The 27255-nt window shown below is 38.0% G+C and overlaps 1 protein-coding gene across 5 annotated transcripts in view; it reads right to left on the reverse strand.

Annotated features, from left to right (window-relative positions):
* The window catches only part of rapgef4a (Rap guanine nucleotide exchange factor 4a), a 40012-nt gene extending 17660 nt beyond the window's left edge, over nucleotides 1–22352 (reverse strand). For 3 of the 5 annotated variants that reach the window (XM_058391509.1, XM_058391508.1, XM_058391513.1), the window contains exons 1-5: nucleotides 22196–22352; nucleotides 16128–16270; nucleotides 15844–15932; nucleotides 14308–14454; nucleotides 1187–1259 (exon numbers count right to left, since the gene is read on the reverse strand). In XM_058391509.1, the coding sequence (XP_058247492.1) occupies nucleotides 1187–1259; nucleotides 14308–14454; nucleotides 15844–15932; nucleotides 16128–16270; nucleotides 22196–22278 (535 nt within the window). In that variant the 5' untranslated portion in view covers nucleotides 22279–22352. Of the gene's footprint in view, nucleotides 1–1186; nucleotides 1260–5905; nucleotides 6237–12766; nucleotides 12921–14307; nucleotides 14455–15843; nucleotides 15933–16127; nucleotides 16271–22195 lie in introns of those variants that run through there. The other 2 variants (XM_058391510.1, XM_058391511.1) reach the window with 2 other exon arrangements.
* Between the last annotated feature and the right edge of the window lie 4903 nt (nucleotides 22353–27255).

Consider the following 27255-nt stretch of genomic DNA (forward strand, 5'->3'; position numbering starts at 1 on the left):
AATATTCCTGATGTATGTTATAAATGCACTAAAGGTAATAGTTTCTGGGTTAAAATATTGAATAGTGTCATTGGTAAAGTAATTCCTCTTGATCCCAGGGTGTGTATATTACATATTTGCTCTCTGAATTTTGCAATCACCAAAAATGAAAGATTGTTATTAATTCTGTTTGTTGGAAGCTAAACATGTCATTGCAGGTTCTTGGAAAAAGGAAGAAAGTCCTGGCATGTCTCAGTGGATAAGGGGATAACCTCATGCCTTGCCTTAAAAAAGATTTTAAAAAATGTATTTTGGTCCATCTAGAAAGTGTTCTATGACTTTTTCCAGAATTGTGGTGACTCTTTTGTGGAATTGATGGACACAGGGTATATAGACAAGTATAATATTGCAGAATTTATTTATTTATTTATTTATTTATTTATTTATTTATTTATTTATTTATTTATTTATTATTTTTTGTTTAGGGTATTGAGCTATCTTTGTGTTTATTTATTCATGTATTATTATTATTATTCTTCTTCTTATTATTATTACCTTTATTTATTTATATATATATATATATATTTTATTTACTTATCCAGTTATAGTGAACAGTTGAACTGTTGTCTTAACCTTCATGAAAACTTTTGAAAATAAAAAATTGTTGTAAAAAAAGTAAACTCATAAAACAAAGTTATTATAAAACAAAGTACAGTATATACTTAGACTAGAGTATCTTCTCTTAATAATACTGCATATTAGACATGATAGTGTACCGAAGATAAATTGAACATCACTGCTTGCAGTAAATTTAGCTCAGCTTTCCTGTATATTTGATTGAGCTCAGTGTGTGACTTGGTTGACGTGGTCTACTAAAACTCTCAAGACATGAGATGAAGCTTTTTGCTCGGGAGGAAAAAAACAGAAACAAAAGGCTTTAGAAGAAGTCTTCTTCTTTTTTTTGTCATCATTGTCTAGGAGAAATTATACAGATAATACAATCTCTGTAATTTTCCCTCTGGCCCCACCTGCACAGTGCATTTTGACATTAAGCATTTGTTTTATACACAACATACACAACAATTCATATTGTTTTTTTATTAAGCGATTTTGGCAAATAAGCAAAATGAGTTTTATCTTTAAAAATCAGATATATTATAGAAATGTATTCATTTTTAATCAATTGAAGAAAAGAGAGTAGACTCACTGTCAGCACTGGTCCCACTCTCCATAACACCATAAGGAGGGGCGAGGAGACCAGCCATGCACTGACGATACTTCTGAGGACACAACAACACACAACAACAGACAACACGGGAAAAAAAGAGTAAGGAATGAGTGGGCCATGACTAAGCAATTATACCATTTTAATGATATCTATCCAAGTGTGGTAGAAACAGATGGCACCTGTTTATAGGTTCAAAACTTCATCATGGGCCTTTGCATAGAGATTAACACACACACACACATACACAAGGTCACAAGGCAAGATCTGTGTGTGAATGAGGAACATAGATGCCAGATTAGACTACTATAAACTGTCCATTACACACTTCCTGCTTCTTCTTATGAAACAAACATTTTATAAAGCAATTAAAGCCAATCATCCAATTTCCTCCTGTATTGTACAGCATAATAGCAGCCAAATGTAACAGGAATCCCTACAGGACAAATTCCATGTCACTTTTAATTGGCTAGCATGTATTATCAGGGAGTAAAAAGAAAACAACCAAGCCGTGGATGCCAGTTACATAGAAATTTGAAAAATCTAGCTTTGTTCTGCATTTGCAATAAAACATAACCTTCGCTGATTACTTTAATATGAGATTAGTTTAGACTTAATTCATCTGTATATCTGCATAAACTATACTATAGCTATACAGCTGGGATGCCCTTAAGGGACCCTTTCATCCTGCTACGTTTTCAGAGGCAGTGTGTAGGTGTGTGCAGTGTATGGCACTTAGCGCTGGTCAGAGGCTTAGAATAGTAAGAAGAGATGATGTATCTGTATAATGTAACATAGTACTGTGGTCCGTGAATGGTTATAATCCCTCTAATCTGGTCTATTTGAGATTCAGATGGAATTACAAAGGATAACAAACTCAAAAGCCCTTAAAATCAAAGACCAACACAAAGCCACACAAACCCACTACATTCAGTAAGCAAAAAGAAACATCTCAGGAGAGGGTTGTCATGTATATATGTATATGGAGTACAGCACTAGCTGTGTGGCACTTGGCTCAACAACAGAACAGTGCAGCTGTCAGAGGCTCAGAGCTGCAGTCAGTGGCAGCAGTGTGATGATGATGTAACATTTTATGCTTAGGTTAATGAAAATGACATTTCTATCCGCATGAGATCACAGTGTGGAGTTAGGAACGAGACAGAATAATGGCAAGTGCATTACTACGAGATGAATTCATGGAGATATAAAAAGAAATTCAAGTTTTTTAGGTGTAGAGGAAAGAAACCAAAGAAGACTAAAGCAGCAAAATACAGGAAGAGTCTTAATGTAATTACTTTTCATGAGTCTTCTTTTTCCAGAATTACTATGCTTGGAAAGCAAACGAAAGCCCATTTCCTAAGAAGCTCTGTATGCTTTACTTTCCAAATCATGCTTATTTGCTTGCTTGTTCAGACATGGGGGGAAAAAATTCACAATTTTATGCTTCAGCACTAGCTAGTTCTCTAATATATTATCCTGGCCGATGTATTCAGCAGTGCTCATCTGAGGCAGGATTCATTTGCATTTCAGAGTGAATACTGCACACCGTCAGGATTGATCGTTGTCCGAAGCAGTCTAAAAAAACAAATCAAGCTGATATAAGTGAATATCTGTTATCTGCAAGCCATTGTACAGTTTAGCATTAATAAGCATGGTGAGTGATGACATAGACTGCAGGGGCCATTAGTCAATACAGACACCTGGGATGTTATAGCAGGCTTAATTCTTCTCCCCTCCTAGGAGCAGTGGCTTTAACAAGAGTCAGAGAGAAGGTGTGAGAGAGAGAGAGAGAGAGAGAGAGAGAGACAGAGAGTGCCACATATCATAATTATACTAAAAGCAAATTGATTTGTTTTATAACATTACAGTACATAAGGCCAGATTTCATAAAATGTGGAATGTGATGAAGATGGATGCTAATGGATATCCAATAACCCATGCTGAGAGTTTATTCAAAAGCAGCTAATTAAAAATGGCACACTTTTCCTATTCATGGACACTTATCTATCTTAATTATCAACATCGGTCTCTAGTTCACTATCCAACTCATTGCCTGATATACTGGTCATGTAGTTATAGTTTTCATTGGAGGACATGAACCCTTGCAACAGTTATTAAGTTTAATAGTGCTAGGGCCCATTATGCTATTAGTTCTTCACCCATTATACTTCTGTACACTTTATAAAGCTGTTTGAATCCTAGATATCCTTGCACAGACTCCCACACAGGAAATTGCTGCTTAAACCTATGACTGAGTGTTACCATATTTCTAAAACATTTTCCTTTAATATATTGAGCACACTAAATGTTTTTATAAGTCCAGTATTATATATACTTTATTTAAAATCATAAGGATGGTACAAAGCACCAGTTTATTTTCCATCATTTACAGCTGAATGATGACACACAATGTTCAAATCTTAGCCCTCAGGACAAAGCCAAAACAACTTAACATTTATTTGCACAAGCAATATTCGGTGGCACTTAACAGCATATTCATATTCAAACCTTGGTCTCTGAAAGTTCGAAATCAATAACAATGTTCTGAGCATGTCAACCATTCATACAACACTAATCTATAAACACTCATCGCAGCTTCCCTGTGCTGGAGCATGGCTGATGTAACCAGGTGATCATGGAGCCTCAAAGACACTACACTGCAAAGAAAATACCTTCTTAGCAAGTGAAAATATCTTAAATATAGTCAAGTGCATATAGTACTTTATTTTTAAGCCAAATATCGAATTACTAAAGCTATTTCTGGATATTTCTATTGGTAGATAAGTTTGCTTATTAATGTGTCTACCAAAAGAATAAGACTATTTCATGTCTAAAATGAGTAAAGAATTTCAAGAAACATGTTAAATAATCTTGGTTAGTAGATCGGTGATCTTATAAAATAAAACACTAGCTAATTTGACTCTACTTAAAGTATGCCCACTTGTTTTTTGCAGTGTAATAGTCTCACTCCAAATAAAATGTGTTATGTGATTTCCAGCCTCAGTGCACCGGAGTGCCAGCAACTGAAGACTCCAGCAAGCAGAAAACATGTACAACATGTATATATAACTCAAAATTGCTATCATTTCTGCAGCACCTGTACTGCCCAAATAAAATAAACTGCCATCTTTTACCTTCTGTCAATTACTATGCTTATTACATAGCTACTACATATACATAAAATCTGTGAGTATACAGAAATTGAATGAAGCGAAAGGCCAGGTGTCTCTTCTGCATGCTTATCCCTTCTATCTAAAAGATTTATTAGTCAATAAGAGAGGGGTGTTCTATGTAAAGACTATCATTTGTCTGTGTGCCTCTACTTGCTACCGTGAACGAATTAATATAAATACTGGAAGTCATTCTTCAGTGTCACTTAACTGGGTTGTTTGCATTGACCGTTACAGTAATATAGAGATTCTTTTGCAGAAAGAAAAAGACAGGAAATCAGAAAAGACTAACATGGATTATGTCTACACAGGTGTATACACACACACACACACACTAAATAAAATGTTGTACTGAAGTAATATCCATAATTATTTAAGACCAGATATGTGCTCTTCTGCTCTGAAGGCTACACAGATGGACTTAAACCATCTGCCGGATCGGAACAACACCAGAAGATGAAACATAAATTAAGGATAGGAGTTCCATATCTCCATGACAACCAGAGCCCTCTGTGCAGATACTGCAAAAAAACTCCTCTCCCAGGTCCTGCACATTAACATCTCAGATTTTACTGCGAGACGGAAACTAAAGCAAAGAGAAAGAAATACGAGACATACCCCAGCCATGTTATGCATAAGGGGCTGGAGGAGCAGCCTGATAAAAACAATCAAAAAGACCTGCTAATGTGTTCTTCAATCTCTGTATTCTATATGATACAAGCTTTCAGATCATAACATAATGCATGATAAGATTCGGGCAAAGTTTGAATCACTTATTACCTTAAAAGGCGAGCTAAAGTGGTGTGCCAACAATAGCTGAATGATTTGAATCACATGATGTGCCGTAAGATCTGGGTGTAATGCATGATTCAAGAAACCGGCTGCTATTAATATAAATATATCTTTCATAAACAAACACTCTTAATTTGATTGATGAGAAAATCTAGTTCCTGTATAGATAGATACACATCTCATCAGCATGCTCCACTGCAGAGGTTGATCTGTTCATACAGATTACAAATTTTTTTTTTTTTTACACATAGTCTTACACATAGTCTATAGTCAATCACACTTCTTTAGCTGTTAGTTTATTTGAAGGCTATTTAAAGAATCAATGTGTTACAGATATGACAGACAAGGAAACTGAGCTAATCATATGTTCTCCTAGAGCCTTTTGCTGTATGCATACAACATACCACATACAGAATGCAACAGTTATTCATTTTAAAGCATGATCTTCAGTAAGTACTATAAATTGTTCAATAAGTACAGTGAAAGTAATAGAACACGTAAGTATTTACAGCAGTAAAGAATCTAGGTATAGACCCGCTGGCAGGTTCTGGAAATTTAAGGGGTTAAATAAACCTTTCACAGCGTGAAACACAAAGTAAACTTAAAAAGCTACCATGACTAAGCATATTCACCTTGAGAACACTTTTACACTTTTACACTTGTGTAAAAAATATGTTGAAATTCAAAATATGACACCACAGTGGGGTGCCAGAGATAGATAGTTAGAGCAAAAACTTACCTACAATACAGTAAACCCCATAAGCACAGGGAATCGGAGACTTTCCCTGTTGTTGCTCTCTCTGTGCATCCTTTCCTGCTTTCAGATCCAATCACAAAGTAAATCTATGCATTACAATACAAGTTCTCTCTTCTTTCCCCTGCAATGAAGCATATATTTCTGAGATAGCTTCTAAGGGTGGATGTGTAAACCGACGACAGGATGTGTGTGTGTGTGCGTGTGTGAGAGAGAAAGAGAGAGAGAGAGAGATGCCCAGAGTCCTGTTCTTTGCTCCAAGGTCCCACTGAGTAGCAAGCTGACTGCAGCGCATGTGTGTGAGAGTGTGTGCTCTCTGTAGAGAGTGAGCACTCATCTGAGCATGATGATGATTGGAGTACTCTAATTGCCTAGCAACCACTCCGAGTCTTGGGGAGGGGTCAGTTACTGGTCCATACCAGCATCACACACACACATAACCATACTCGCAACACCATACTTCAGACGTTGTCTGTGTTACCAAGACTAAATCAAAACTCTTCTAAATGTCTGATGTTGACATCCACACTGCAAACAAATTTGAAAAGTATTTGAAAAATCTGATGACAACAAGCTTCTAAAGAGATACTGTCTGAATCCTGAGGGGTGTTGGAGTGATTATAGAGTTACTCTAGGATGCAGTCACAGCACGACTAGGGAAGTAGTGCAATACCAACAAAGATCAAAGGTTTGGCCTCTCTGCTAATTTGCCACAAGAAAAATAAATAAGTGCTGCTGCGACTCACATGGGAGAGAGAGAGAGAGAGAGAGAGAGAGAGAGAGAGCGCATCCCATCACACCCAGAGACTATAGCCAATTTTACTACAGAAACCTTGAGGATATGGCTTTTTGGTTGCACCACTCGGGTACACCATTTTCATCGGAGGCTGTTTGAAATCTCACTCATAGCATTGAAACACTTAATCCAGGATGCATTATTGATCTGATGATCTGGTTTATGGATGGCACCAAGTGTGGCCAGCACAATCCATACTGTAATATATGTGTAAATTATCCCTGCATAACATTTCCTGTGTGCCAAGGGGGCTCTTCAGACTTTGAAGCCAAAGATGCCCTGGAGATAACGACTCAGGTTTAGTAAACTAGAAAACTAGAGCCAAATGAACTGGCACCATATTTCTTATATCAGCTTCAAGCAAGACCTGAACACGTCTGAAAAACAGAGGGTTGACAACTGGACATTTTCCAGCTGAAAACATTGTTCTATCAACAACTCCATCAAACCAGTGCAGTCTCATTAAATCATTGTCAATCCCCAATGGTCAATTTTTTGGGTTTAGAGGCCCCCTCAAGCCCGCAACTCTGTTCCAAGATGCCTGTTTGCTCGAGGGAATAGACCTTGCTATTCAGAAGCAGGGGGTTTTCTACTACTTTAGAATAAGGGTTGTTGATGTCATCTAAGTTTAGATTTAAAAGGGCTGAACTGGTTCTTAAAAGCCTTCCGGCTTCAGCCATCATATAATTCAGTTATTTATGTAGTCACAAGACTGGTTCATGTCAGCAGATAATGCAATAATGCTTTCTGAGGATTTCCATCCATGATTGGCATTCCCAGGAAAAATGTCCCATCCTTTGGCCTCTCTTTAGCACCATGGGTGTTCTCAAGATGTATGTATGCAGCCCTGTAACTTCTGATGACTGTAGATATATGATACTACCATATTTAGTTGACTGGTTCCTGTCCTCCCATTATCAAGACCATTTGGGACATATCTACCCTCTTATGGGTATACATGGTGCTCAGTCTCAGGTTAAAAAAGCTTTATGATATAAAAGCAGCTCACATAATTCATCAGCTGATGCTAAATTAATTGAGAACACTAGCCACTCTGTCACCTCAATATGTAGCAGACTTTATCATGCTCTCAGAGTGGTCAGTGTAGATGGCAAATTGTGCTGGTCCGTTTGGACAACATTGTGACAGGTGGTCAGATAAAGCAGTCACTATGGTAGCACAAGGTAAGCTGCTGATCTGTGCTATGATATGTTCCTTCAAGACAGTGCATACACCAGAGAGAGTGGCATCTGCATTCAGAAATCCAGAGTACATGGAGTCATGGAGATGCAGGAAAATTTTGGCAGGGCAGAGGTGGTTCTCTGCACCCAGAAAACCTAGATTATATACGTATATAAACCCATTGAGCTTTGCTTGTTGGCCAGTTCTTGCCATATGGTACTATTTGGACAAGATGGCAGATCATCTGCCATGATGGGAAGACATGAGGAGCTCTCTTGTCCAAACAGAGACTGTCCAACTGGGTGTTAGATGTCTTAACATTGACCTGCAAACCTTGGCCAGATGCACAGCCCCTGTAAGTCATGCCTCTCTAAGAGGAGCATCTCTGCTTCATGGACATGGCCGCTATATGGCCATCACCGTGCACCATCTCGAGGTTCCACAACGTTAACATCACCTCTCCTGTTGGTGAGAGTGTGGAGTTTATCTTGAACACTTTTTCAGTCCTAATGTATGTTGGTTCTGCATGATAATTACTTTCACCACCGCTGCCAATTAGGAAAAGGGTGAAATACAGTGCTAATTTTGCATGTAACTGTGGTACTAAGAACACCTGATCAACACTGATGTCATCGATTGTGTTTTTTAACCAGTTGAGTAACCCTAAGCAAAGGAAATTGAGGCTGAATCTGCCATCACAAGGTGAGAGTGTGGAGATTTTTTCAATCAACCCCAAGGGGGGGGGGTACTGTCTTACAACCCTAATGGGTTTAAACCACATATTAGACTAATGTGTTGCTGAAAATGCAAATGATCATAAAAAAAAATCGTCTTCCCAACAAGCAAACAAAGTCACTGAGACAGTCACAGTGATGACATAGCCAAACGTGAAAGTAATGGCAGTCAACTTTAATCCATGCGTAATGCTGAAGAGTTTCAGTCTAAATAATTAAAGCACACGGTTTGCCCTTGTACACAAATGCAGAAAAGGCTCGAGATGTTGTTTTGGACATGCTGGACCTCATGGCTGCATTAGAGCAGAAAGTGAGGTGGACTGCACATAGTAAGTACACTGTCCATTTGCTCACATTAAAGCCTCACTTTGCCTCTATAAAGGTTTTATGGCTGACAGAGCCATGCGGCTTCAAAAGGAAGAGCTTGCATTCAAAGACAACACAATAACCAATCAGAAGCCGCCAGCTTTGAAATAGAAATGAGTTATTTGACATACAAACAGGTGCTGCTGGGGGTTTTTGTCAGGGCCTCTTTCTTTTGCTAGACGAGGAGCATTTTGCTCATGCATGTTTGTGTGGCTCTTTAAATGAATGAGAAAGTGTGTGTGTGTGTGTCTCTGTGTGTCCTCTGCATGATCAGTCGAGTATTTCCATTTATAAATGTGCATTGATCATAGCAGGGGCATTCTGCCTGGAGCTTCCGTCAGAATTCATTATATAACTGTTAGGATGAATGCTTGTACAGATACTTTTGTGTCTGCGAGTGTATGCTAACATCACTACGCTCCAATTGCTTTCCAAAACAGGCTATCAGACATGACACAATTTCAAAATGCATACATAAACCCCATAGACTTAAATAATGTGCCATTTGAAGGTTAAAGGAAAAGCACTGTGAAATAAAAGTGCTTACTTCATACAAGATGAATGAACAAAAGAAAAGAACATACCCAATGCACAAGGAAGTCCTTAATCTTTCTGGATGGCATGGGATTAATAACAGTAAAACTGCTAATGTTAGTATTGATCTTATATTAGGACTGATGGGACACAAACACATTGTATGCTTTGCCTTTTCAAGTGACATTCAGTAATATTCATTGCAAAGCTGAATTGTATCTTGATATTCTGAAACTGTATTTGAAGAATAGGGAAAAATAGATGAAGGAGCTTAAGATTAAGACATCCTTCTTTAAAATGAGACTCAATGCCTCTAATAAAGAATTATTATTATTATTATGTAGATTTTCCTTAGCGTGATTAGCTGTATTTTCCTTTTTCGAATTTACAGTTTTCTTTGAACAAGCTTATCTGATTACACTGAAAATATCAAAACATAAATTAATGAAAATAAAATGTACACCAGCCATTCAAACAAAAAAATATAAGGCACATTGAATTATTTCCATGTGCAAGCTACTTTGTTACATGTGTCTTTATTGTACTTAAGGTTTGTTCTCAACTATTCTATATAAACAGATCGATTTCAAATGATGTGATTGTGTGTGCTAAAAAAGCTTTAAAATGATGTAACATGGATCATTTCTTGTTTCTTTTTAAGCTGGATGATGGATGCTGTGGGAAGCTCAGAACAACACAATCTGATCACTCCCACATCACCAAGCACTGGCTGAGATCTTAATTTACATCGTCTTTCTTTTCGTTTAAGACAACAGTGTTTCTAGTGCTGGTTTATCCGTAGAAGAGGAGATATTGAAGGCAAGGGGTGTGTGTGTGTGTGTGTGTGTGTGTGGAGTTGTTATAAGGATGTCTGCGTGTGCATATGGACTTGTGTGGGTGGTACAGGGATTGTGCTATGACTGTGCTGCCCAAGCCTACAGTCATTGCGTCTACATATAAACACAAAGTGTCTCTCCCACTTCCTATGTTAGTCAGCTTTCCTTGAACTCTGACTATAATAATCCAACATTGCCAGACATGCAAACACCCAAACATGTGTGGAACAGGGACTCTCACATTAACCCACACACCCACACAGCTGAGAATGAAGACACTCACAATGTTAACTAATAAGAAATAATACAAAGAGAGTGCAAACAAAAGCTTGTTTCCTGGCTGTAGATTTGGCCAAACCTTGAAATAAATAACACTTCCAGACAAAAGTCTTTGAACAAAGTGCACTGCCATGCAAGACTATTTTTATACTATTTTTATATCCAGACAAAAGATGTTGAGAATGGAATGAGAAACAGATAATCACTAAGAGTCTACTGAATTCAGTATTACAAAAAATACTTTATTCTACTGGAATAATCTGGAAATAATTCAATTTAATAAAAAGCCAAACTCTTTATCACACTTAGGCACTTGTAAAACAATATACACCGATCAGGCATAACATTATGACCACCTGCCTAATATTGTGTTGGTCTCCTTTTTGCTGCTGAAACAGCCCTGACCCATCGTGCACTGTGTATTCTGACACCTTTCTGTCAAACTCCCTTAAATTATTACGTTTGTCCATTTTTCCTGCTTCTAACACATCAACTTTGAGGACAAAATGTTCACTTGCTGCCTAATATATCCCACCCACTAACAGGTGCCATGATGAGGAGATCATCAGTGTTATTCACTTCACTTGGCAGTGCTCATAATGTTATGCCTGATTGCTGTATATTTACGTTATACGGTTAATATAAGCAGTGTCTTAAAATCTTTGATCTGTAGGTTTAACAACTTTATCTCCCAAGTGCCTTAAAACACTTCCAGTAGGACTTTAGAGCACACAATTAATATTGATCTAATATTAGTAGATAAGTATTTATTTTCACATTTAACATGTCAGACAGTGTTGGTCTAGTAAAAGCAGGGGCAGCACTGACATGTCAGTCAGTGGATTTGCAATTCTAAATGACCTCTAGTTATTAGTTGAGTGTGTGTGCATGGTGTTATTAGGTAGAGCCCTGTCTTCTCTGGCCTGGTTATGAGTGACTAATGGAGATACATTAGCATAAAAACATTCATCTTCTTATTAGAGGGTATAAAGAAACTTTGCTCATTTTTCAAAGAGAAAATCTACCAAAACATTCATTTTCTAGCAACTCCTTGCTAAACTCACCTCACTCAAACATTTCTAATTGGTTTGAGTCCTAAACCTGTTGTTTCCTCATTTCTTTGGGTAATCTAATTAAACACTAATCTGAGGCGTACTTGAAGAAAGACTGTAAAAGGACAATCAAGAGCATCAGTGAACACTAGCCTCGTAATTAGACTCAGCTTCAGATGCTTCGCCCACGGACCGTCTGAAGGCCTCAACTATCTGGCCACAACCAAGATATTCTTGCCATCTCACTGGCTATCAGCACCTCAGAGTGTACACACTTCCAGATACCATATGTCAGGGAAATGATGAGCTTTGTGGAGAAAAATATACGCAATGACTGGAAAAATCTTGGTGAGCTTCACAGCCGCCCATCTTTAAGGGTTAAAAGTTAATGACACGACATTTCCCAACCTCCACTAAGCTGCTGATTGTGGTCAGCCATTTGCAATGTCAGATAAATAACCCCTTTCTGTGAAAGCAGGTCATGGTCAAGTACAGTACCATATCCACTACCAGACTCTGTGACTAGACCACTGTTTTTTTTTTAGATTTCAATGTAAGATAGGATAGGATAAGATAAGATAGATCTTTATTAATCCCAAAGGAAATTCTTTAGCCAGGGACTGCTGCTTCAGATTACAAGAAAAATAAATATAAATGAAATATAAATAAAAAATAAATAAACATATTAAGAAATATTAATGAAAAATAAATAAAATATTATATATATATATAATGTATTCAAAGTACAAAAAAAGGTGCTAGGGAACTATGGTTGTAATATTGCACATGATGGTATGATGGTATGGTATTGCACATGGTATTATATTAACATATATTGTAATTATTGTGAAATTACTATACTGCCAGTATTCATTTGGTATCAAAATGTACGTTATTGCTTTAAGCTCATCAGAATAACCATTCCAAACGTCACTAAATCAGATTGTTCCTTCATAATTCACTTAGTCTGTTGCCCATCTTCACTAATGCACCACTGAACCCATATAGGCAAGCATTAATATATAATATACATAGTACACATTTAAAAGGTCTGTGCTTCACCTCACCTCACACAGGAGCCGGAGTGCCGCTGGTACTGTCCCTGTTGTTCATAGCATTACAGAAACAAAGATCCGTAACAACTTGCCAACTGACCCACAACACCAAAAGTACGGCACAGTCCCCTTAGAGAGACAGCTTCCTGTCTCAGAGGAAGCAGGATGATGGACTCATTCTTTCAACTCTCAGTCACAACACTTCTCTCCAGGCCCTTATCCAGCCCTGGGCCTGGCCCAAAACTTTAGGAAATGTTCCCTTGGACACTGCTTTCCTCACATTATTCTGTTACGTCAAGTTAGGAGGAAAGCAAGGTACACGACTAGTCAAATGTTTCAGAAGACAACCCCAAATATAACTTCAAGCCTTGGGAAAGATTTATAAAAACGGAAAGCAGCAGATGTGCATGTAATAAAGCAGCTTATGTAGTTTCTGGTTTTAATCAAGTCACTCTAAGAGAGGTTTAATCACATTATTAGTGAGCAAAACAGAGAGAATGGTGTCAAACCAGTGCTATGATCCTCTGGTACATCCAGCAGGAAGCACTACAGTCTCTCTAAAACTGGACTGTTCATATAAAAATGTGAGTGCAACATGTATATATGTTAAGTCTTTATAAGACTATTAAGATTACCAATCTAGGCTGTTATCTTTGTATTGCTGTTGCTGTTCTGGTATTGTTGTTCTTTCAACACTGAAGCTATATGCATGTGTAGTTTATTATACTTAATTCTAATCTGTGAGTCATTCCAATTAGAATTAAACGTGGCTGTAAACCGGATCAAAATGTTTATTTAACAGTTCATGAGCACAAGGGACTCCAGCATTTTAATATTTTCTGGAGGTTTCATTGGTTTTTGTTGTATAAATATTTCCATGTGATATTGTGTGGGGTTTTTTTTTCTTTTGTAAACCACCTGGTAGTGTTTAAATTATTTATAGCCCTAACAATTATGTTTGTTTTGTATGTGTGTATCACTTAATAAAAGAGTATGTTTTCCATTTCCTCAAATGCAAACAGACCCTGTTGTACGTCTTTCAATATTGATTAGCACTAAAAGATGACAGAAGAATATCATATCGGTCCAAAGTCATGAAGGAGATGACCAAGTGTTTCTTTTACAAAACACTCCCCTCTGCTGGTCAGTGGTACAACAGACAAAGCAAAGCATAAAAAAAATCTCCCAGCAATTAAGCCAACACAATATGCACTCAATTGAACCCAGTGTCTGCACATATATATTTTTATTCTTGTACTTTCCAGACATTAAACAGAGCTGACATTACTTATATATTAACATTATATTCATTCAGATTAGTAATTATAAAAAAAACAAAAATAAATATAAAAGCTGTACTAATCGTTATTAGAACAGAAATGAAAAAAAAATAATAATAATTTGGACCCGTGGCTACACTTCACGGATAACCCTGGGGGTCTCTGAACTCCACTTTAAGAACCACTGATGTAATTTCACATATGAACGACCTGCATGTCAATATATTAGTATGTATTTCCTACATGGCAGTGTAACTCAGTGAGGGCTCTTACCTCCCACAGGCTTCTGAACTCCCTCTGCTCGATGCGCAGCAGCTCACTGAACTCTCGGGTTACAATCGTGGCGTGACGCGGTGTATTGTCCAAAACGGACTCCCCAAATGCTGTGCCGATGCCCAGTGTGCAAATGGTAACTGCATCCTTAAGGGGATGTAGAGCAGGAAGGAACACAGCCTGCATGAGTAAACACTTAAAGGCCATCAGAAAAAAAAAAAAAAAAAGGTTTGGCTCCAGCCTCATTTCCAGGCAGAAGGCAATCGCTTAAATCACTGTACTGTCCTACATTAAGGTTAAAAAGGTTACAGTGCGGCTCAAACAGCAATGAGCAGAGAGACAGAGAGAGAGAGACAGAGATGGAGAGATAGAGATGGAGAGATAGAGATAGAGAATTGCAGAGAAAGCAAGAGAGAGAGATAGTGACAGAGAATTGCAGAGAGAGAGAGAGAGAGACAGAGAGAGAGAGAGAGAGAGAGAGAGAGCGAAAGAGAGAGAGAGAGAGAGAGCGAAAGAGAGAGAGAGACAGAGATAGAGAGATAGAGACAGAGAATTGCAGAGAGAGAATTGAGAGAGAGACAGAATTGCAGAGAGACAGAAACACAGAGAGAGAGACAGAGACAGAGACTTGCAGAGAGGGAGAGAGACAGAGACAGAGACAGAGAATTGCAGAGAGAGAGAGAGAGAGAGAGAGACAGAGAATTGCAGAGAGGGAGAGAGACAGAGACAGAGACAGAGAATTGCAGAGAGAGAGAGAGAGACAGAGACATAGAATTACACAGAGAGAGAGAGAGAGAGAGAGAGAGAGAGAATTGCAGAGAGGGAGGGAGACAGAGAGAGAGAGACAAAGACAGAGAATTGCAGAGAGAGACAGAGAGAGAGAGTAAGGAAGAAAGAGAAAGAGAGACAGACAGAATGAGTAGAAGTCTTACTTGGCAAAAACATGAAGATGTTAATTATTTATTGCTGAAAGTATCAATACAGTATGCATTTTCTCTTAGGAACAGAGCTGTGATTGAGTTTACTGTAAAGCTCATGTGGGTTCAATTGCAAACATTTTCAGAATCGACAGTTTTATACACAAGACAATGCAGCTTGCAGGGTCAAGTGATGGCATTTACATTTCATGGTATTTGAGAGACACAAAGAATATTTTACAATCTATGTCAATATACAGTAGGTTTGGTGTTAAATAAGCTATAACCCAATCCTATACTGAGCAAACTGTCAATAAATACCAGGTCTAATTTATAATGTCTAACATACCAGACCAGGAAGGGGAAAAAATCTTTATAAATCTGTATGTATAATCATCCTTATCTGAAATACTGTTCAATCATCTTCATAACATACTGATGCTGTTATAATGTGGCTGGCGTTTTACTTTCAAATACAAGACAAGCAAGTATTATTTTTAAGAATATACATTTTAGAGGAGCACAGTGTGCAACAAATAAGATTCAAGCAAAAGGAGTCTACGAGGAGGTGGATTCCTCAAAATACACATTCAATAGCAGAAAATGTGTAGCGTTTTACCTGATGGTTGGCAGTTTCAGAGACTTTGACATCGAGCGAGCCGGAGAGGACAGCGTACCAACTAGTGCCGATATCACCCTGCCGGTACACTACAGCACAGAACGCAAAGTGAATAGACAACAGAGTTAAGAGTCATGATAGTCGAGACAAGCGTCTTCTTGTTTCTTTTCTCTTGCTTGTAACTTCTAGTTACAATATGAATAGACGTAGTTTGTTACTGCACGGTTGCGTCTGCTTATGTTTGTGTACATGTTCGCTGTGATTGAATGTATGGTATGACTCACATGTGATGCCTTTTTCCAGACACTCATAGTAGCCACATAGACAGATCTGCTGTAACATGGTGGGGTGGAACTTCTCAAAAGCTTTCACGCGCTTCAGACGTGCCATAATAATGTCCACATCTTCCCCAGAGCGCTCCTCTGGTCTACACAAGACAATCATTGTTATTATATAAAAAACATTACATATACATACTGTATATAAATACACAGAATAGTTGTACAAAAAGGATAAAGTATGGATGCAAAATGAAAAATAAATCACAATTGAATTCATAGTACTGAGATACATTACTTTGAATCTGTATTTATTTCTTTTTTGGCTTGATCTCTTAGTAATTTCAGAGATTTACATTTTACAAAAGTGCACAGTTTTATATGTATATACAAGTTACTGAAGCTCTGAGCACTGAAATAGATATACTAGAAATTTCAAGGAAGGTGTGCTGTGCTTTTTTTGGGGTTTTTTTTGTATTTTTGTTTTTGTTTTTCTCAAAGTTTGGTCATTTTTCCTTTTGTCCTGCACTGTTTGCACTAGGTTTCACACATGCACGTTATCTGGCTAGGTTAACTTACTTTTTAGCCCTTAGTTCTATGTTGTATCTCTGAGTTTTTATATAGCACCAGGGTCCTGGAGGACCTGGAGATTTCATTTCACTATGTACTGTGTCAGCTATATTTGGTCACAATGACAATAAAGCTTCCTGACTTGACTTGACCAGATAATTCCTATTCACCAGCATCTTTTAAAGCTCCTGCTCATGCTGCATCACAGGACAGTGAAACATATTCGGAGAAATGCAGCAAAACCTCTTCCACATACAAGATGCCCACAATGACCTAGTGTCTCTATGACAGGGGAGAAAAAGTAATGCCATCCATTCCACCCAGAGCGCAAGCCCAATTTTGCTCCCTTGGCTCCCAGCTATAAATTCAAGTGTTTAAAATTGTTAAGAATTCAGTGTCTTTCTGCAAACAAATCTGTATGTGTCTCTTTTTTTTGCTTTAATAATTATAAATAAGAAAAAACAAATAAAGAATATACCGATCAGGCATAACATTATGAGCAGTGAGAGGTGAAGTGAATAACAGTGATTATCTCCTCATCTATCATCTATCTATATTAGGCAGCAAGTGAACATTTTGTCCTCAAAGTTGATGTGTTAGAAGCAGGAAAAATGGGCAAGCGTAAGGATTTGAGTGAGTTTGACAAAGGGCCAAATTGTGATGGCTAGACGACTGGATCAGAGCATCTCCAAAACTGCAGCTCTTGTGGGGTGTTCCCGGTCTGCAGTGGTCAGTATCTATCAAAAGTGGTCCAAGGAAGGAACAGTGGTGAACCGGCGACAGGGTCATGGATGGCGAAGGTTCATTGATGCATGGGGAGTGAAGGCTGGTCTGTGTAATCTGATCCAACAGACGAGCTACTGTTGATCAAACTGCTGAAGAAGTTTATGCTGGTTCTGATAGAAAGGTGTCAGAATACACATTGCATGACGGGTCAGGGTTTTGGCACCAAAAGGGGGACCAACACAATATTACGCAGGTGGTCTTAATGTTATGCTTGGTCGGAGTATTTGTCTTATGAATCAGCAGCTTCCTGCTCTCATCATTAGTCTGAAAAAAATTCTGTTTTGAGAACAGCAACAAAAAATGAGTTTGTTTTCTAAAATAAAACTTCAAAAATGCATTACCAATTCTGCTCTTTATGCTTATGGCATTGGAGGTGAAAGACGTGATTATAAATATTTGATTGGTCTCTGACTGTTCACTTCAGCTATAGAAAACGATTCAGACACCTTTGAAACAAAATAACAACAACAGTATGGATTTATATAGTAGTATATTTTTAAACTGTGGGCTGTACAATATGAAGCATGAGACAATGTTCCCTTTTAAAGCCAGAGATAACAGTGTGTGTGTGTGTGTGTGTGTGTGTGTGTGTGTGTGTGTGTGTGTGTGTGTGTGAGACTTGAAGCTCAATGAGCTGATTATGTTGGACAGTTGCCCTGTAGGTTTGGGCCTGAATAAAGACAAGGTCTGAGGAAACCGTGGTCAGTAATGACCAGTCATGCAATCATAACTTTCAAAAATGCTAGATACAATCAAAAGATACATGTAGCTAACCATGCAAAACAAAAGATATATTTTATATTATATTTGTTTCCACTTTTAAGTCCCCTTAAAACCTCAGCTTAATTTTCAGTTCTTCATCTGAAAGCATGTCACGCATTAACTACTCTAAAAGACACTGAAAAAATATAACCTTTTTTTTTAACTCATGACTCGGTTAAAGCCAGGTTTGCCCACCCCACAAATGGACATAGCTTTGCTGCAATGTATCCTACATGCAGAACGAACAAACAAAACTGAACACATGCACACACAAACGAAGTGTAATGAAATTACCATAGATCTTTAAATCTAATGTGCTGATGTAAATCTGGTGCCTGACCTTTACCAGAAAAATACTACAGACAGACCTTCTAGAATTTCATTATTTTTGCAATCAGAAAAATTTATGCAAAATCAAGCAAATTTTGGGATATTCAATGGGAGATGGGGGCAATTTTTCAGAATTACCACAGAGGTTCTGCAGATTTGAGTCGAGACACGTCATTTGACGTCATCGCAACGGACACTGAGCCGAAGCCCTCTTCGATTCACGTGCGTCATACATGAGTACGGCTATTATAGAAAGTAATTGCGTGTGTCCTCACTGGTAATAGTTGCAAAGAAGTGTCCTGCGTTTGCAATTTCCCCCATTTAAGTAGTTTCCAGGGAAAAAAAAGCACAAAAACCGATGCACATTAGATCGCAAATTTCCACAGATATATCAAGCATTTTGGTCTGCAAAAGTCACTGTAATCAACCATCAGTGTGTTGAAATATCAAAAATATCAGTCTGTGCTTATTCTAAATCAACTGCTAGTAAAACTATAGCAGAATAGTGGAAGTAAAGCAAAAGACAGCAAGCTGTAAAGTGTTGCTCTTAACCGCTGCCAAGCTCACCTATATAGCAAGCAGGGTCTTGGCCCGGAGCAAGATTTAGGTAATCAGTAACTAGCTGTGCACTTTCTCTTAGCATTACAGCTACACAATCAAGATCTTACAATTTCAACAGTTTCGAAAAAAAAAAACAGTAGGGAAATGTCAGCAGTCTTGACAGTGAACAAACCTTGCGCCTTTAATGAGGAGCTTACAGGTGAATTACACCTGAGCAAACTTTCATCCTTTCATCTGTGTACGCAAGTGTGTTTGTTAAAGCGGAACTAACATCCCATTTACTATGCAAACACATCTGGCGCAGTGCGTCACATCACCATGAACACTGCACTGTAACCCTGATCCCAGAACAGTGTCCAGTCGTGTAACATGAATATAACATTAACTGACTCTTAAATCTTTTTTCCTCTTTTTTTGCCTGTTATACATTGAGCCTTCAGCCATAGTGAAACAATTTTGCTTTAAATCAAGCTTCACAAGTATCATCACAATTAGTAATTGAAGATATGAAAGTTACCTTAACCACAGTGTAATTTATAACGTGAATGATCTCAGATACAGATAACGACTGAGTAGCTATGGTGCAATGCTTAGATAAAGCATCTTCTTGTCATAATGCAGGTTGTCAGTTTTATCGGAGAGCATGTGCACCCATACTGGGTTTGCAGCACTCTCAGTGCTTTTTTATACACAGTCCTTCATTCTAAGGGCCAAAAGAATAACTGCACAACTGTGTATCCTTGCATCATCAAGCCATTTCTTGCTCAAGAGAACTAACAAAAGCTGTGGATTTTATTCGAGTTGTGATATTCGCACTTGGAGTCTGTTGTCATCGACTCTCAAAAAAGAGAACAAAACAACTGTACAGGAAGATGTTGTATGGTTGAAAACTCAATAAAACATGACAACTTTTCAGTGCCTTGTGAAGAAACAAACAATAGATTTACATAAACACAGTAGAGAAATTAAAGCATGGGAAACATAGTTTAAGAACATCTAGACATGAATGTGTCTAAAAACTACCTAAATTATACTATCACTGTCTCACCGGGTTTGTCCTAAAGGGCAACTATATACATAACCCAAATCTGGTTGTAAATCATTTCTTATACTTGGACAAAGAATACTAAATTGAATACATTTTGAGAATTAAAGGTAGGTCTGGGCAATGAGATGATATCATTATAGCCAGAAATTAATGTCTCAATAGGATTTTCAGGGATGTTGTGGACAGTGTATCTTTTTATACTCTTTTTTTAATGATTTTCTAAAAACAATTTCATGACATTATGTATTACACAAAATAACTGATCGAAAGCAGCTGACGTTCAAATTTTATTCTAAGTCTCTGTTTTTTTCCTCCTTTCTAGTGTTTAAATGAATATTTTTCATTGCATTTAAAGAGTATATATAGAGCACTGTGTAGTAAGCAGATCATTTCAGTATCAGTATGCACTCCTGGGCTTAAAATGGCATGCTTTTACAAACAAACAAAAAAAATCATTAGTCAGGAATTTAGCAAGAAATAGATCACGTAACTTAGTATGGGATTTTCCCTTTGATTTCTTTAAATGTTTAAGCCTTGTGGGTAAACTTATGGACTGCTTTTGATTGACTTTTTAATGGACTTTTCACAGTAAAGCAGCTCACCAGTACCAGCAGCTGAAAAGGCTCCCCACACCATGAGACCTTGAATGTGGTAAAGATGCGTTCTCTACTGTGTTTCTCAGCACATTTTTGATCACTATTGTATTTCTCATCAGATCATTTTCTAGCCCAAACAGTTCACTGCAGAAGTAAATGGTGATACATGAGGTCTCAGAAGTGCATTTGTTTTGTTTTGTTTTTAATTATAGCTCATTTCTGGACCAATGATTTGTTAAAAGCTTAAATATTTTACCTTTTGGGCTTGGTCTATTGTTTTTGCCCAGACAACAATACTGAGGAAGGGGGAAAAAAGAAAGAAAGAAAGAAAGAAAGAAAGAAAGAAAGAAAGAAAGAAAGAAAGAAAACGCTTTTTAATTAAAATATGATTTAAAAAATGACAAAAAATGACTAGTGTGTATGTGAAGATGGAGGCTTTAGGCTTTGTGCCCAGTGATGTGAGGAAGGGGCGAGGGCATCTGAGGCGTGGCTCTGCCTTATTCTCAACATCCTCCTGTAAAACTGCGCATATTATTGATTTGCTCACGGATTATGCGTCCATTAAAGCTGACCACGGGCAGATCGGAGCTCATTAAGCTGTCTCCGCGTGTGCCATAAGCACATTAGGAAAGCTACAATAGTCGATAATAGTGAAATTAACGAAAAAAAAAATGGGCTGTGTCTCAGGAATATATGACGGACAGTCAGCTTGTTTGTAAAAGACCGGAGATAAAGTTTCAGTGAAAGAGCTCGTATTGGGAAATAAATACGGACACACAGCTTCATGAGGCATTATTAGCATGAAAGCAGAGAGAAACGTGGGTGAATGTACAATCCTTATTCCAGCATAAAGACTATATCTTTGCTTTACAGCTCGCACAGAGCAGGAACATGAATGAGTCTGCAGTATTACTGTCACTGCCACTCTGCCTCAGGTTATACATGTCCCTTTAAACATCACTTCCTGGTTTATTTTTATTTCATTTATTAATTTATTTAACTCTCAACAATATCCTAAATTCGAAAATGAATAAATATGGGATGCATGTACTAGTAAAAGATGATTAAGGTAAGCGAAATCATGACTCATAAGGTGTGCGACGTCGAGAGGTGTGAGCTAGGGATAAAAGACATGGGGATGACTGCATGCTCGGACCGACACATTGTTCACACACTTCTGACATAAAGATGATTTTGGTCAAACGTTTTAATAAGTCACTGTTTCTTATTAATAACGTATAGGCTAGCGGAGTAACGTTAGCTGTTTATTATGCTTCACACATACATACACACACACACACACACGCACGCGCACACACACAGAGACGGTCGACCTCCGTGACAAAGCGCGAAGCACATGGAAAAACCGCCGTGATATAAAAAGAAAAGAAAAAGAAAATGGCACTGCATATGCATCTTACCGCTTGTCGAGACAGGCTATCCATTCTGAAGATGCTGAGGAATGAGCAGACGTGTGAGCTGCTACCATCTTTGGAGAGATCATTGGAGAGACCGTTGGCGCCGTGTACACACTCGGTAACGGTTCACTCTGTAGGCATTGCTTCACTGCTGCACTGTCCTCTCTCACTCACATCTGGCCAGGAGAAATTCCCTATTAGTCACTCAGCTACCTTTTAGACACGCCCATAAACCATTTTAGCAGGTTCACCCTCTACAGAAGAGTGTTGTTTTTATAGCTACCAATTTATAGACCATTTATTACTATGCAAAATTTGGTCATTTTCCCTTCTCCTTGTAGGTCACTAGACAAGGACTATATATACAGTATTATTTTTGAGTGGGTGATGGATCTTTCTCAACTATGTATAATGGAAACTCTGGTCATCAGGGTGGAATACACCATGCGTGTAACAGCGGTCCATTGCAGGGTATCATGCACACAGTCACACAATCATTCATGCATAGGGTCAGTTTTGTTTTGCCAGTTCCACTACTGGCATGTTTGTGGGATGGAAGGAGACACGCAGGGATCCTGGAGGATACCTAGACAGGAACCCTCTAATGGATGACGGATATTACTTTAAATTATGCATGAAATATCAGTACCCTCTTTAAAGGTTATTCGAGAATATTCTGTTTTTAAAGTTGTATGCTGCTCATACCAGCATTGCACCATGCTATGCCAGTACTGCTGCTTCTATATGTCAATACCACCTCTGTTATTCTGCTGTCAGAATTCACTACCCAGACCGGAGGTCCATTGGTGGTCCTTTTTCACTCTGATGGATTGGGTAGGAGGTGACAGATTGTGCACTGAAACAGATGAGTTATATACAAAGTGGACCTATATATATATGATTTATATATGCATTATATGATTACATGGCCAGTCAGTGCAGGTAGGTGTATCTGATAAATGAGTGGAGCCCAAGTGCTGACTCACACTTACTAATTTCATCTGGCCAACATTTCACAGTGGGATAATATGGCAGAACACAGCCACAACTCAGGCTTGATTAGGCATGATATATAACACACTGCATGACAACACGACCTGGGCGAAACTTATATATCAGAAATTAAATATAAATGTCGCATTGAACATCTGTTAGGACATGAGTACAGTGCTGTTTGGGGTGTTGTTTAGTTTGGCGTTTTACAGTGTAGTCCATTAGAGCAGGGTATTGAGGAGCTGGATTGCTTGAGGGAAGGAAGTTGTTATAATGTGCCTGATAAGGCATGGATGCTCTGATAAATAGTCCAAGGCGATTGGTGGGAGGGGTTGTCTGCAATGCTGGTGGCTTTGCAGATGCAGCACATTAAGTGTCCTGGATAAAAACAAGAGTCCCTGAGGCAGGACATTGGTGATTTTTCCAGCACTGGGATGATGGTGAAGGTCTCAAAACATAACCTCTACCTTTATGGTTTATTTTTATGTAACGCATCAGCAAGCCGATCAACACATTCAGCACTGTATATTGCCAGCCATAGAAGTTGAATTTTCCTGATGTCATCTGTAGACAGTTTTTAAAGGCTGATGTTTTTAGACACCTATTGTTTAGTGCTTCATATTGTGTGTAGAAGACTTCATTTTGTAGTCTGTGATGGCTAGAAAGCCTTACAGAGTGTATTTCTAATGTCCAGGAAGTGATGTGGCTTGTTATTCAATTACTCGGCTTAAAGCTAATTATTCAGTAATTGCTATATATTATTTCAGATTTCAGTGAAACTAATAAGAGAGGCAAGCTGTTATGAAAATGACAATATAAATTCAGACTAAAGGATAAGAATAAATGTATGCCACAAAATTCATGACCATAATCCCAAATGTGGCATTTAAGAATATTTACACAAAATGCTTCTTAAAGCACTAGACTTTATTGACTTAAATGACTTTAATTAAAAAGGAAAATGTGATAAATAGAATCAGAAAACAGGTAACTCTAATCCTGGAGGTTGACGGTACTTCATAGTTTAGGCTTTTTATGGGCTAGTGGTAGCAAACCAGGGCATGTATGCAAATGGTCAGTGGTTTGGATTCCCATGACTGGAGTTACTTGTATTAAATAAATATATTATGGAGGTGTGTCAAGTGTAGTGAATAGCGCTGTTATTTATTTCATGTCAGGCAGAGGGAAGTGTATGGCAGACTGCAGCCGACCTGCTGTTCTACACCTCCCACACACTGTGCAGTGAGGCATGAGACTAACACAATGCAGGGGAGCCACAGACAGCTGCAGCCAGGTGCAACACAACCAAATAAATACTAATATTTCCTCTTTAGTTTTCCCCTTATTCACAATTTACACTATACACATACTCATAACAAGTGTATAAGGACTGAACATGGCAGTCAATATTACATCATCATATTGAGTTATCTAGAATATGAATACATATTGAAACGTTTTTTGGTAGTTACTGCTTTATATCATTATTATATGATGAATAATTGAATAACTTCATGGGTGTTAAATTCAGGACTGGTCATTGGTTTTAAAATAGTTGATAATTGCCTTTGGGACTCTTCAATTAATAGTTATAGCAATGTTCACTGAAGTCAAAATGACTATTTCTCCATTTGCAGACTATTTATAGAGAATTAGTGTGATATAATATTTTCCGTATTTTGTTTCACTGATGTAATAGCCTGTATTTAGGCCACAGTGTTGTTGAATTCTCATATGTGAAAGGTGCGGATTAAATTTCTATGCAAGCCTGACTCGGACATTAGTGCCAGCTACAAGACAAATCACAAGTTTAGATTAATGTGCTCATTCCAAAGTCTTATTGTTTCTATAGCAAAGAAACTATAAACGTTTGTGCAAAGGGATTTTCATAGCGCTATTGTGTTCACCGTTAGGGTCAGCACTTTGTAACAGTCTGAGGTAAAGTGTATCTACATTTTCTGAAAAGTATTTATGATGAAGGTTTTGTGGGTTCTTTGTAAGATGAGAAGCAAGAAGAAAAGAGAGAGGCCTGTCTTGGATGTTCCACAACATTAAATGTAACGATAAATGTATATTAAATTATGGCATGTATATAAAAATAGTTATTGTATAAGAGGAATAAAACACTTTAGGACTTGCTGTTATTGTTGTAATGGATCAGGCTGCATCACACCATCCCATCGCTGATTATGTTTTGTGTGCCCCCTTTGTGTGTTTACTCCTTACATAGAGAACTAATCAACTAAAATAGTAAAGCAATATGGCAATGTATAAGTGGCAGTCAGAGCTTGGCTCCATGTCAGATTTGTGGTAGGTACTGCAGAAGCTGTGTCTGCTGGCACAGATCAGAAGAAAACTGCTTTGTTCTGTGTAAGCTTCAGACATTGAGACACAGAGTCTCATTTGTAATGTGTCCACTCAGCAACCCTAAGGTATTCATTTCTGCAGAGAAAATAAGGGACAGACACAAAGAGAGAGAGTGAGCGAAAGAAAGCAGTCTTTCCTGCTGACTTTGAACTTCCTACTACAGCTACATCAGTTAGGTGCAAAAAAAGCAATGCATCCCACACAGATCTCATTTAACACAGCTTTCTGGCAACTCATAAAAAAGAAATTTGGTGGAGATAAAGATACATAGCTTCTGTGAGCCAGTGCCTTGGTTTTGATAATGTCTCACTCAGACTCTGTGCTTACAGAAGGTCAGCTATGGAAATTCTGTGGGCAATAGCTGGTAAAAACAGCATTACGTTCCTTGTCTCCTAGGTAACTAAGGGTAAAAGACTCAACTCAACACTTGTCCCTGTCAGCTACGGCACTAGGTACACCTGCTTGTGTTTTTCACAATTTCTCTGCTTCGTTTCACAGCAGGGACTGGACGTGACCACCCGGAAGGTCCTGCACTAAAATGTGTGCAATGCCTAGGATTTGGACTTTTTGGTTTTTTTTTGTTTATGTAACAAAGTATGCAATAAGTATTAAAATAATTTAAATTAATTAATAATTAATTTAAAATAATTTAAATTAAAATAATTTGCCTCTCAGCTGTATGTCTTACGAGTAAAGTGAAATATTGTAACATTCATAGTTTGTCCACTAGGTGGCGGCATTTATGTGGATTCATGGTGTCAAATCTTATTCGCAAAGGGCCAATGCAGGTACAGGTTATCATTACAATCAAGCAGGAGCAGGACCTGATTCCTCCTGTTTAAATTGTCCGTAGTGTGTGTTTGATACCCTGTGCCCTGAGACTCCAGGCTTACAGCAGCCCTGTGTAGGATAAGCAGTATGGAAAAGGGATGGATGGATTCTCTATTCTATATTTTCTATTCTCTATATTCAATATATTTACTCACATTCTTTATAATAGCAATGTTCACATTATTTATAATGTACTACTAATAAAGTCTGCTACAAAGATTATTACAAAACATTTCTATTCACAGTTAGAGAGCCTTATAACACAAATCACCTCCAGAATTATTGGCACCCTTTAATAAAATAAAAACAAATGTAATCCATAATATTTACACTTTATATCGTTTTTTTTAGTGCAGGTTTTTGTTTACAACAAAAACAAACAAAATGGGTGACATACACCGATCAGGCATAACATTATGAGCAGGTGAAGTGAATAACACTGATTATCTCCTCATCATGGCACCTGTTAGTGGGTGGGATATATTAGGCAGCAAGTGAACATTTAGTCCCCAAGTTTGATGTGTTAGAAGCAGGAAAAATGGGCAAGTGTAAGGATTTGAGCGAGTTTGACAAGGACCAAATTGTGATGGCTAGAAGACTGGATCAGAGCATCTCCAAAACTGCAGCTCTTGTGGGGTGTTCCCGGTCTGCAGTTCCAAGGAAGGAACAGTGGTGAACTGGTGGCGGCCAAGGCTCATTGACTCACGTGGGGAGTGAGGGCTGGACCGTGTGATCCGATCCAACAGGCGGGCTACTGTTGCTCAAATTGCTGAAGAAGTTAATGCTGGTTCTGACAGAAAAGTTTCAGAATACAGAGTGCATGACAGGTCAGGGCTGCTTTGGCAGGAAAACACAATATTCTTAGTAGGTAT

This window comes from Hemibagrus wyckioides, linkage group LG06 (genome assembly GCF_019097595.1).
Source record: "Hemibagrus wyckioides isolate EC202008001 linkage group LG06, SWU_Hwy_1.0, whole genome shotgun sequence".
Classification (NCBI taxonomy): domain Eukaryota; kingdom Metazoa; phylum Chordata; class Actinopteri; order Siluriformes; family Bagridae; genus Hemibagrus; species Hemibagrus wyckioides.